The 13,385-nt window shown below is 39.0% G+C and overlaps 1 protein-coding gene across 3 annotated transcripts in view; it reads left to right on the top strand.

Moving 5' to 3' along the window:
- The window catches only part of GEMIN5 (gem nuclear organelle associated protein 5), a 1,677,795-nt gene that overhangs the window by 830,221 nt on the left and 834,189 nt on the right, over positions 1–13,385 (top strand). For all 3 annotated transcript variants that reach the window (XM_044069545.1, XM_044069544.1, XM_044069546.1), the window contains one exon: positions 6,610–6,747. In XM_044069545.1, coding sequence (XP_043925480.1) covers positions 6,610–6,747 — 138 coding nt within the window. The remainder of the gene's footprint in view (positions 1–6,609; positions 6,748–13,385) is intronic.

Here is a 13,385-nt window from a genome sequence, read left to right as displayed (position 1 = left end):
AAAGAAATCCCAATCCCTCCAAGCTACACGCTCTAGGGACCTAAATCTTGTCACCACAATAAACAGAACATGCTGGAGGGATAGATTCCTGTCCCAGAGACTTCCCATACTCTGGAACAGACTACCTATCTATGTCAAACAGAACTCCTCATTAGCACTCTTCAAGAAAAATCTTGATGATTGGATAGGTAATAGGAAATTCACCCCGGGGATCCCTTCTGTGGTTCTGCTCGACAGGGGCACAGGAGAATTATTATCTTGGGTGGCATAAGCCAGGGTACCTTTTTGGCTAGGCTTGTATAGGCCCTAGGGCCAATAGCCTAGTACCTACCTATGAAACTATACCTGTCTCTCTCCAGTATGTTTTGTTTGAATCACTGACTAAGTTTAGAAGTCTAGATTGGGAAACCCATGTGCTGTTTGACTTGAGGATGTGTAGCAGCTCCATCATGGCTGGATTTGTGAGTATCTTGTAGGTCAGGCAGAGGTCACCCCTTAATAGTCTGTAGTAGACTGAGTAAAGGGATAGGGCTTTTAGTCTGTCTGCATAGGACATATTTACACCATGTAGTTTCTTTGTAAGGAACCTCTGAGGTCACTCCAGCTGCTTTAAGTGCCTAGTCAAGTATATGTCAAGTGGCACATTGTACTTTATTACTGATCTAATGAGATGAGTACAGAAGCACTATAATTGTCTTGGATCCGTATGCTTTACCTTTACTTATAAGTTATGCCTCATAAGACTTCCTTAACACTGTGGGCACATGGTCAAGTTTAGGCTGCTATCTATATGTTTACCTATATTTCTCACTTCTGAGTCTACTCTTGGGGATCTGCTATTGATGGTGTAATTTTCAGGTGTGTTTGACTTCAGAAAGGGTATGATAACTTAATTAAATTCACATTTAGTTTTCGACCATGGTGCTGGCACCAATAATTTGTCTGATCTAGACTCTCCTGAAGGATATCTACATCAGTGGGGGAATCCGTGATTGTTCCCAGCTTGCAGTGATCATTTGAACATCTACTGTTCTGGTAAGTTTACTTATACAACTGTACTTTTTCATCTGGGCTTCATTTGTATGTAATAACACTGTGTATATTATTTTTTTTAGATAAACATTATGTTGAGTTCTTGCTCCTGTAGTAGTAATCTGTGTTCATATTTGAATAAATCTTTCTTTGTCTCTCAACATTTTTATTCTGTTTGTGCCAGTACTTTTTGATCATTTTTTTAAATACCATCTCAGCCCCTCTACATCGTTGGCATTTCCACGCATTGTGTGCTTGCCAGTTACAATTAACTGTATCTTGGGTTGCCTCTCTCAGCTGTTTGCTGATGTTACCACTCACTTTCTACATTCTGCTGAAATGTCCCCTAACCTGAGGAATACAAGTTATTCACTCACAATTAACCACACCTCGGGTAGCCCCTCTCAGCTGGTCGTGGATGTTACCACTCATTCCCTACATTCTGTGGAAACATGCAGTAGCCTGAGAAATCCAAGCTATTCACTGTGTGTTTTAATCTTTCAAGTGCTTGTAAAGATTAAGATGTACAGACTGATATTTTGCATTTAATAGGTGGCATGCACACAAGCTGGACGCTTAAGATTCCCCCAACTTTGGTACCTTAGACTCCAAACTACAGATTCTGTGGCCTTAGGGAAGCTTAGTTTTTCTGCCTCTTGCAATAACACATTACCTCCTCTCCTTACCCCCTTTTTTACAGTCTAAAAATTCTACTCAGTCAAACTCTCTTCCCACCAGGAATTAATTGCTTTAACAGATACTACTAGCTATAATACTGACCTGAAGTAGTCCAGCGCTACTGATTTGTTTTTGTCTATTGTTGCTCCATTGGTGAACCACATTCAACCCGCTCCATTTGTCCTCACTCTGCTCGGGCTCACTCCTCTCCCATACCCTACCCTCATTCCCACCCACCCCTTCTTTCATTACATTTATACTCTCCTAATCATTCTCCCTTCACCCTTATCCAGTCTTACTCCTCAACTTCCTGTTCTGCACTTCCTTCCTGAAAACTAGTTTGAAATCATCCATTATTACTCCCTCCATTCCACACTCAGTATTAACCCCATTTGCACTGCTGCTACTCGTTCTAATACAAGACATTTCAATCACCCCAAAGTCATTTCCCTCCAAATCCAACTCAGTAACTACCTCCATAAGGACCCAAGCTAATACCTACTCAGAAATCAGCCCCAGCCTATTTAACATAAAGCCTCTTTACTGCTTTAAAACACACATCCTTCCCACAAACCATAGTTTACAATGTACAAGCATTACCTATTACCATATACTTCATTATATTAGCTTGAAATTATCTTGTCTAGCACACCACATTTCTCATATCATCTCAACCCTAGTCCAGTCCAGGGACATTCATCTCAACCCAGGCCCGTCCACCACAAATTCCCCTACCAAAACAAACCATCCAAAAGGCTCTAAATCACTACACATACCCACACTAAAACTTCAAAGCATCTGCAATAAGATCTTCAAACTACACGCTTGGATAGCTTAAAACAAAACGGACATCCTAACTGCTACAGAAACTTGGTTAAAACCCAACATTAAGGACTCAGACTTTCTCCCCCTAACTATAGCATAATAAGGGCCAAGAGACACAACAAGAAAACTGGTGTTGTGTTCCATCATATACCCTAGTACCCTTAACATAATCCCATTCACTGACCACATCCCAGAATTCTAAAATGCTGAAATCTTGATCTGCTTCCTAGAAATCAACAGCTCCAAAAAACTTTGTATTGTAGTCTTATACATTTTTCCAGGTAATAACACACCAATCCTAGAAGAAATATTATCCTGGATCCTCCTGTACTATAAAAAAAACAAAACAGTTATTGTTGGCGATGTGAACATTGATTGGTCTAATGACTCTCCTAAATCGGCATCCTCCCACATAAACCTGTTTCAGTATACCCAACTTGATAGCCTCTGCTACTAGATATAACAGAACCAACAAAGGAACCATCTTAGACTGGATCTTTAGTTTCAGTCCCTTCTAAAATCTTATCAGCTGGTACTCTTCCTAACTCCATCAGCGATTACCTTCCTTCCGTCATTCTATGCCTGTCCACTCATCTCAAAAAAACACTATCAAATTAGTCAGAAATTTTATCTAAATTCAACCCCCACACATTCAACAGAATCTTAAAAAGTATTAACTGGAACAACCTCATTACTCTTTCCCTAGACAATGCTTTGTTCTTCTTTAATAATACCTTTCTGAAAATATTAGATAGCCTTGCCCCAACCAGAACTAAAAGAACAAGGACTAATCATGCCCCCTTGCTAACCAAATCCACTAAAGAAATTGATTACCAGGGACAAGCATGGAAGCCATGGCTTAAACATAAGAATAACTCCAATTTATTAAAGTACAAACAGCTTCGTAATCAAACTAAAAAATTTGTATCCAAAGACAAAAAAATATATTACTGGAACCTTCAAAATAATCACAAAAATAACCCTTAATTATTCTGGTCATCCATCAATAATCTCCTAAACCCTGGGACAAAGCCTAATCCATGCCCATACCCCAACAAAACTCCAGACCAAATAGCAAACATCTTTAACTCCTACTTTATAGACACTATTGCCAGTCTTCCTGCCACTTTTATTCTACCTCTCCCAAAAAAATAATTTTCAAACCAACACTTGCCTCCCTCAGCATACTCAGCCCCCCTCCCTTTACTACAAATACATTAAGCCATCCCACTCCAAGCACCCATTCCCCACACCCTACCACTGTAACCTAAAACAGCCTATTTCTCAGGCAGAATTCAAATTCTGTACTGTCCCTACTACAGCCATCAAAAAAGCTCCTCATGAAATTAAAGCTCAGCTCTGACATTGCTGACGGAATACCCGCAAAACACCTCAAAATCGTAGCTGACACAGTGGCCTATCAGCATTCTCATAAAAAGATCTGTCCAGGAATCCTATGTCCCTAGCCTCTGGAAGAAAGCAATCATCTTACCCCTTGACAGAGGAGGCTCTTCAACAGAGATTTCCTACTTATGTCCCATTGCCATTCTTTCCCCCATCTCCAAACTACTAGTAAAATGTGTTCAGAAGCAGCACATCTACCGCTCTAATATCTTTCTTAGACATAGTTAATAAAGCTCATGACTCAGGGAACATTGTCTCAGCTTTATTCTTGGACCTTTCTAAAGCCTTTGATACCATCTCTCACACTATCCTCCTTTCTCCACTCACCAACATAGGACTATCAACCTCCTCTATTAATTGGTTCAAAAACTACATTTCTAACGGGGAACATGCTGTCGAATGGCAAAACTCCATATCCCCTTACATTCACAACCCTGCTGGCCCCCCTCAAGGCTGAATATTGAGACACCTTCTTTTCAACATTTGTATCAATAACTTTCATCAGCCTATTCAACAGGGGATCCTAGTTCAGTATGCAGATGACTCCACCATAGTCTGCACTGCTGACAACCCATTTCTATTACAGCAGATCACCCAAACTGCATTTACTGTTGTAGAGACATGGCTCCACAATAATCACCTTTCCTTAAGCCTTAATAAAACTTAACTCATGATTTTTACTCCCAGGAAAAACAAAGCCCTTAAATTCCATTTTGACATATTCTCTCTTAACTCCATTAGGGACTCGCACAAAACTGTTAGGAGTAATAGACAAAAACCTCAAATTTGATCTCTGTGTTCATAACATCAGTAAGACCCACAAAAAACAAGGACTACTCTAAAGACATAATCTGTTCTTCTACCTCCCCACAAAACGAGTACCTCCCTAATATTACCTGCTTCCTTCCCTAGTTTATGGTGCACCACTATTAACTAACCTCCAGTCTTCCCTGAAAACTAAATTAGAAACATGCTATCACAAAACAGCTAAATTCACAACAAATAGTCGCCACCCTCTACCCACCACTGTATTGCCCTAAGTAAACTACACTGGCTCAAATTCCTCCACTACTTAACCCTTCTTCAACTAATTGCCACACACAAATTAATTAATAAACCTCAAGACTACCCTGGCCTAAATTCCTTATTCATCCATTATAACCCTAATAGGCTCCTAAGATCTGAAAACCAACACCTTCTACAAATTCATAAACCTAAGTTACCTGCCAATCAGCTATTATACTCCTGGGTCATTGCTAAAACATGGAATAGCCTTCCTACATGCATTTGCACGCATCAATCCTCTGCCATCTTTAAAACTGCCCTCCACACACATCTCCTCTCCAAATGGACTTGTAACTGTTCAATACCTCCATCAGCTATTGCCTAATTTCATAAGTCTTCCTATCCACTCTTATTTTCTCCTTCACACATTCTTCTATACATACTTGTACGCACTTCTTACAGACTAATGCATCGCTAAGCTCCCCCCCTCTCTCCTTACCTAATAAAACTAATTTTAAGCTCTGTCCCACCCCCTCTATTACTCTTCCTTACCTCCTCCATAACCCCAGTACTGCTGTCTTAATACAGTAGTACTTCAGCCTCCTCGCCTATTGACTTACTCATCTCTCCTATTTTCCATATTTTGTACGCACCTGTTATTCTTCTGCCAACTTGTTTTACAAGTAAACCTGTGGAACTATAGTTTTCATATGCATTTTCTCTTGAATTGCGTCATGTGATTACACTGGGTAAAGTGTGCCTTGAATTGTATTCTGATTGGACTGGCTTAAACTATTATCTGTACCTTGAATTGTATTATTCTGTACTACTTGTGTTTTAATAATGCATTCATTGTGTTTTGTACAATGCACTTTGTTTTTAATAATTTGCTACTAGTGTTTTTATAATGCATTCATTGTGTTTTTGTACAATGCATTTTGCTTTACTAACTGTTCTGAATACTATGTACATTCATATTAATTGTCTTTGTGGAGTTTTTTTCCACTGGCCTCCACTAAAAATGGGCTCTTCTTGGCCCAGTGGACTTTCCCTTTAAACAAATGTTAAATAATAAAATGCAAACATGGGTTACACCTGAAAATGGAAATTAAACTCAAGTAAATAATACATATGATGTACCCCTTAGATGTCTAGTAAGTGGCACTGTACTAGTAGAATTACAGCACACAGGGATATATATATATATATATATATATATATATATATATATATATATATATATATATATGTGTATATATGTATGTAGTGTATGTATGTAACTTATTTGCACGTTTCCTTTCAGTATTTACTTGGATTTGGTGTGTAGAATTAATAGTGAATTCATATGTCTGTGCTCCCATTCTCTGCTGTAGTTTTAACCTGCATTGTTGGTATACTTTTGTGGGGAAGGTGATTGTTCTATTACCAGTATGCATTTCCAAGAAAGGCAAGTATAAGCAATCCACGAAAAAGAACAAGCATTAAACATTGGATTATAAGTTTCTATCATATTCTTGGCTGGTGATTTTTTTCCAGTGTGTCAGGCTGAGGGGAGTTGGTTCCATCATCTTCTACTTTGTCAAGTATAAGCAATGTTCAAGTGGCTACATAGAAGAATAATTTGGCTGCAGTTTATTATTAGATATGTTTTTGTTTTATGCTCAGGAGCAAACCACCTGGAAAATGGACATCCAGACTTATTTCATCATCTCATGATTTGGAAAGGAGACCTTTCAGGAGCATTGAAGGTGGCTTCAGAGAGGGGGGAACTGACTGATTATCTGGTCTCATTGTCTTCTATGGGTATGTCTACAAACATATTTTAGCTTAAGAGGTTTGAATACTGTCTACTTTTGATGCTACTGCACTCTTGATGCTTTAAAGTCAAAGTATTACACAGTACATGTTTCTAGATGAGGGAAATAATGTGGATATTTTCTCTGAAATAAAGTAATATTTCTTAAGAGAAAAACGAGTACCACATTTTGAAATAAGAAGGTTTGCAGACTAGACTGGTGACTACATACTGTGGTCAGAGCATAGCACTACTTTGGTTAGACAGAAACTTTACATATGTTGCATGATATAACAGCAGATCATTAGGGTGGGCTTTTTGAATCTGTTCTGTTTTGTTCTCTGGAAGCAGTCCTGTTACTTTACTGATGCTGCATAGACTTCTTAGGATGCCCCATACTTTAAAATGACTCTAGTATACCCAGCTGCTCTCATTTACAGGAGGCCATATGACATCTTGCTGATGGAATGGAGGAAAAACAATTTCTATGTATGCTTTTTCCACCTCAAATTTATTATTTCTTTGTGAGTGTATCCTTAGTTCCCCACCTTGCATTAAGTGGTCATTATTGATCTCCTTACATTCCAAGCTGTGATGGTGCAGCGGTAGCGTTGTTGCCTCACAGGAAGAGGTTCTCCTGTTCGATTCTCGGCTGGAGTGCCTTCTGTGTGGAGTCTGCATGTCCTCCCCGCAGTCGAGTGGCGTTCGAAAGACATGCGTAGAATGGGCGTGCCTTCGCTGAAGGTTGGGTGTCGAGCTGACACCTCGGCACCGTAAAAATCTACTGCCAATCATTAGCAGACCAGAGTTCCACTGTGGCGACCCCTAACCGGGAAAAGCTGAAAGAGCAGCAGCAACAATTAATCCCCTTACATTCCCATTTTTATCTGAGGTTGGAGTGTAGCATCAACAATAGTCACTGTGATCAAATTGCAAATTACCATCAAGTGTGCTGCTTTAATACAGTTAATCTAAAGTTTCATTTTTGCATAGTCTGTGGTTATTTCTGTAGTTGAAAACTGAAATGTTGAATCATTTAGGAGCAGTAGTATGACAGTGTCTTTTTTAATTCACCAGTCTGTTGATTTTGTTGCTGTATGCATTTTTGCATTAAGCTCTACCTTTATCTGCATTGAAGCAATGCTGTTAACTTTAGTATTTTTCTGTAGCATTCCTATTTCCATGTAAGTCTATGAATAAATTCAGACTGTTTTACATTTTGGTAAGTTTGCGTACTGTTCTGAAATGAAAATCTGCATTTCATACAGTCTGTATTCCTTTGAGTTTCATCAGAAGGCTTTGCAGTAGCAAGGGCACATAAGATGACCATCAGATCTTACTTCAAGGGACACTGCAGTACATTTACACTGAGAAATTCCTTTTAGTGATCTCTGTTACACTGCTTTATTTTTACAGTAAGGAGCAGGCTGACCTACACTGGCATCACTGTTTTACATATACAATTTCTACAAGTGTCATTTCTGGAATGTAAAGGCTGTCTCTTTAGCTAGCCGTCTTTTAATTAATGTGTTCACAGAAGACAGTAAACACTATAACACATAGTACATGATTTTGCACACATTTTAGTGAGTGTGTGCTTTACAATATGTTAAAGGCAGCTAAAGTCTAATACTAGGGTCTACTTTAGATTGGCGAAAAGTCAAAATGTCGAACGCTCTGAGTGTAAATGCAGGAAGTCAATGTTTATTTTTTTGGATCGCAGTACAGTGAGGATTGGAATATTTGCCCTTTCCTCACTGTAGTGCGATCTCGGAGTTGGAATATATATTTAGAGGGGGGTGTGGGGGGCACAGCCCCCCACAGTAGCGATTTTGAATTTCTGCATTTACGCTCATGTGAGTGTTTGACATATTGATTTTCCATCTATATAATATAGACCCTAATACTAGTGATAGAAGTTTAAATGCATTAAAGATTGTATAGCTTTAGAAGTTTTGACCACCATATCAAGTTAAGCAGTCAGAGATGGAAATCAAAATTAAGGAACAGTGTCAGTCTCACAAAAAGCAAAAACTTCATTCTGAAGTAGCCAAGAAAATGAAACCAAACTTCTCTGAAGAGTCTCAACAAAAACAAGAGTATTAAAAAAATTGGAACTTTCCCTGAGTTTGGAGTCTCAGACTAATGGAGGTTTAAACTTTAAAGGTTATTTTTGTTACTAAATTCACCTTTGTCTGCTCTTGTAACATGTTAAGTACTGAGAGCTTTGATCAAGGCACTCATTTTTTTTTAACATCGCCCTCTCCAAAGGTCTGAGCCTGATGACTTCTCTACCTGAATGCATTCTTTCTGTGGTAGCAGGTGACAGGAATCCCTAGGTCAGATAGGAGCTATACAGCCCATTTTTTCCTGCCCAGGGATACCTTCTCATCCGCTCTGCAGCAAGAACTCGGGTGATAGAGAGCAGGCCAGCTTGCTGGATCTGAAGGGCGACCTATCCCCTTGCCTGTGGCAGCTTTTCTGACTTCTGTTATAATTGCCTCTGAGAGGAAATGTACCTTCACACATTGACTTTCCATTGGCTTACTATGTGAATTGTACACTACGGTGTGGACTGCCTAAGCTCAAGCTCCATAGGGTGGACACACAGAGCTCCCACTGGGTGTTACCCATGTGGCAAGTCAGAGTAACTCCTTCCCCACAGGATGTTAGTCAGCAATGGTTTCTCTCAACCATCTCCCAAGCTCCTACAAGAGCCCAAGCTGCTGTTTGCACTTTTTTCACCTGTGATGTAGTCAGGGCTTTCTCTCTCCACACCATAGAGCCAACTGACAAAGAATACCATTGATAAAGCCTTAGAAAGGTAATTTTTCAGTTCTTTGATGTGCCCCATCATTGACACAACCATTATAGTTCACCATATGCTATGTCCTAGTGCCCCTCTTTAGTCTGTGTAACTAGGCAGGGAGGAGATAGATACCCCCCAACCCACTTTTTTTTAATTTCTCCAAGTCTTTTGGGTTTCTAATATGATGGGAATGTACTGCTCAGTGGTGCAGCAGTTATGTTGTTGCCTCACAACAAGAGGTCCTCCGGTTCGATTCTCGGCTGGGGTACCTTCTGTGCGAAGTCTGCATGTCCTCCCCTGTGTCCGTGTGGGTTTCCTCTGGGTGCTCCGGTTTCCTCCCACGTTACAAAGACATGCGTCTGGAGCGTTTCTCCCCGGGCCTCCGCTGAAAATTGGCTTTGTTCCAAGTCGGACTTTCCCAGTAAAAAAATGTTAAATAAAATAACTAAATAAATATGATTAAAGTTCATGAAATTAGTATCGTTTGTCTTTGATGTTGGCCACAAGTGCTGTTTGCAGCACCCACGATGTGCCCAGTAATGACCCCTCCTGTAATTCATACGGAGTTAAATGCATCAGTAACATGTCCAAGTATGATTGTAAATTCTTTTTTGTAATATCCCATGTGATATAAACTTCATTTTCTATAATGTTTTGTGGCTCATGTTTCCAGTGTTTTTCAGCTACTTCAGTATTATAATTTTTGCACAATCCCCAATGCAGCAGTCTTGCCACATTGTTATGCCTTTCAGTATACAGTCCTTCTGCCATTAGTACATCACAACCAGCAACAAGATGTGCGATTGTTTCAAATTCTGTTTTACAAAGCCTACATTTATATGTTTCTCCCACATGTTCAGTAGACTTTGTAAACCAGTGTGTACATAGTCCACTGTCTTGGGCTGTCAATACTGACCTTTCGACTTTTGGTTTACATTCACCTTTCCTTAATCCTGTGTTCAAACCTGATCAACATTAGGTTGTTCCAAGAGTTTTCTGTACTTGCAGCTATATTTATACATTTTCCACATTTCTTGCCTTCTCATCTGATCCTTCACCTTATGTTCTTTATTTTTGTTTTTTGGCACGTTCAGTTGCTGCCTAATTTTTATCTACTTTTGGTTTGATTTTTACTCCTGCTTGACACCGATATGCTTCTGCTAAACTAAGTAGGGAAATCATCTTAAACTTATTCTCCTCAGGTTTCAAAACTTTCACTATGTTTGGGTCTTGTGAGGTCAGCAGATGTGTGCAGTCCCACAACTGCAGATCTACACATGTAATCAATTTTGAGGAGGCCCATACCTCCTTCAGAAGGGGGAATATGTAGTCTTGGTATACACTGATTTTTATAAATCATTTGATGAGCATGAAACATCCTTGTCCAATCTATCCAACGCCTTTTGGGGCCAGTCAGTCACTCCAAAACTAAGTTAGGACAAGATAATTGGTTTATAGCTTAGACTTTGTTCTTAGATGTCAACGCTGTTTTCAGTATTAATTTTAGTCTTCTAAAATATTCCTTTGTCAGTTTTATTCGCATTTGTTCATGTTTTATTGTTGATCCTTCATTGGTTCCCAAATATTTATACACTCCCTCTTGCTCAAGTTTTTATATCATGTTCCTGTCCCAAACTGGTGTTTTCTTGGTGCTGCAGCTTTTCTGCTTTAAAGTTTGCTTTTGCAAATTTATCAAGACCAACTAACATTCTTGTATCATCAGAAAAAGCTTTGACCACTTGCAGTTATGCTTTCAGTTCCTCATCTGATGAACTGTACAGTTTTAAATCATTTACAAAAAGAAAAGTCTTTCCAATTTGTTGTTTACTGTCAGACAAATTGTAACCGTAACCTACTCTGTTAAGTAGACATCTTAATGGTTTAAGGGCAAGACAGAAGAGCAGCGATGACAGAGTCACCCTGGAATATACCCCTTTAAATTTTTATTCCTGGAATAATAATTTGTCCTTTATCATGGCTTAACTGCAAAGGTTTGCCACTGTTTCATGGTTGCTGTATTGTAATTGATCAATGTAGTGTATCTTATATATTTTTAAGCACTCTTTTACACACGAATGTCGGATACTTTCATATGCTTTTTTGTAATGTATCCATGCCGTACTTAGATTCTTTCCCTTTTTACAGTTCTCCATTATGACTTTAACAAATGATCCTTTGTTCCATATGATTTTCTTTTGTTACCCGTTTGTTCTATTGCCTTGATTGAGTTTAATTTCCAGTGTATAGTTTATATGTCGTCGGAAGGCAAGTTATCAGTCTATAGTTTTAGGATAGCTTGCAGGTTCGCTTTTGAGTAGGGGTATTTTTTCCTGTTAACCAGGCTGATGTCTGTTTGGGGTGGGCATATAAATAGTTCTTATTCATGGCTGAATTTTCATGTAAAGATATTTATTAATACTTTTAGTCAGCAGTTAGGTACTGTATCTGGGCCTGGGATTTTCCATGTAGGAGTTTTTCTTAATTTTGTTTCCGTCTCTCTCTGGCTGTTACTTCATTCCATTTCATATCCTGTATATTTGAACTTCTTATGCGGTGGTGGTGCTGCGGTAGCATTGTCGCCTCACAGTAAGATGCTGTCCGGTTCGATTCTCAGCTAGAGCATCTTCTGCGTGGAGATGTGCGTGAATGGGCGTACCTTCGTTGAAGGTTGTGCATCAGGGCTGGCAACTTGGCACCTAAAAATCTACTGCCAATCATTAGCGGACCGGAGTTCCGCTGTGGCGATCCCTAACCGGGAAAAGCCGAAAGACGCAACAACATGCTTTCTTTTACTGCTTCTATCCATTTAACAGCTTTATGTTCCACAGGATCTTTATTGATATTTCTCCAAAATGTATGTTTTTTTTTTTTTTTGGTGGTGGTTCAATTTATTTTGGCTTGTTTCCCAATTCCCTATAAAACTTTTTTAAGTCATCAATAAATTGCTTATTTTGTACTTTTCCTTTATATTTATCTGCATGTCTTCTAAGTTTTTCTGCCTGTGCTGATATTTTTAGTTTATTTGCGATAGTGCACAATAGATCCTGATCTGTTCTGAAACTTTGCATTGCTTTTATCATATCTATCTTGAGTTTTTTAATCTGTTCCCTTTTCTACACTCTTTTAACAGTGACATTTGTCTTAGTTGCCCTATAGTTTTCTCTGTTTGATGCTTCCCTGATGGCATTAGATTTCTCCCCTTCCCTTGCTGTCCTGTATTTTTGTGGCAAGAATTTATCTGTTAATATAGCAGCACATTAATATATCCTTTTTACTTCTGTGATATTGCATGAATCTCTATGAACAGTCCTAATTACTTTGCATTTGTTTTGTCAGACTTCTAACTTTTTGGATTTTATTGACTTTCTGTAGTTTATTTCTTTTATTTATTTTAATATGTCTGTCCATGTCTGTTAATCAAGCAACTCTTCTCTTCGACCATTTTCTTTTAAACTGAGGGCGCATTCTTTGTTCTCCATTTCCTACAGGCATTTTATAAAAAGTTCCAGAGCATCTTCCTATGCCACATTTTCTTCAGCTTCATCCTGTGTCATCTGTTACTCTTTTATATGGGAACTCACTGGCCTATCACTCCACAACACTGACTGCGTCAGAGTTGCCAGTTTCCTGTTACTTCCCTTGCTGTGCATCTCCAACTAAACATTTGTACTGGTTTTCTGTGGAAGGCTCCAAAGTATCTTCATATGGCAACTGATTAAATGTTTCCCCTTAGTTAGGGATCCATTGCTCTGTCCTGCTGTGATCATAGGAGGTTACTAAGCTAATGGTCTTGGGGCAGTCCAAACCTAGCCAAGAGTTTATCCCCAAAAAGAAACA

The sequence above is a fragment of the Protopterus annectens genome, chromosome 4.part0 (assembly GCF_019279795.1).
Source record: "Protopterus annectens isolate FY-2018-M chromosome 4.part0, PAN1.0, whole genome shotgun sequence".
Taxonomy (NCBI): Eukaryota; Metazoa; Chordata; order Ceratodontiformes; family Protopteridae; genus Protopterus; species Protopterus annectens.
This window is presented reverse-complemented; position numbering and strand designations above follow the sequence as displayed.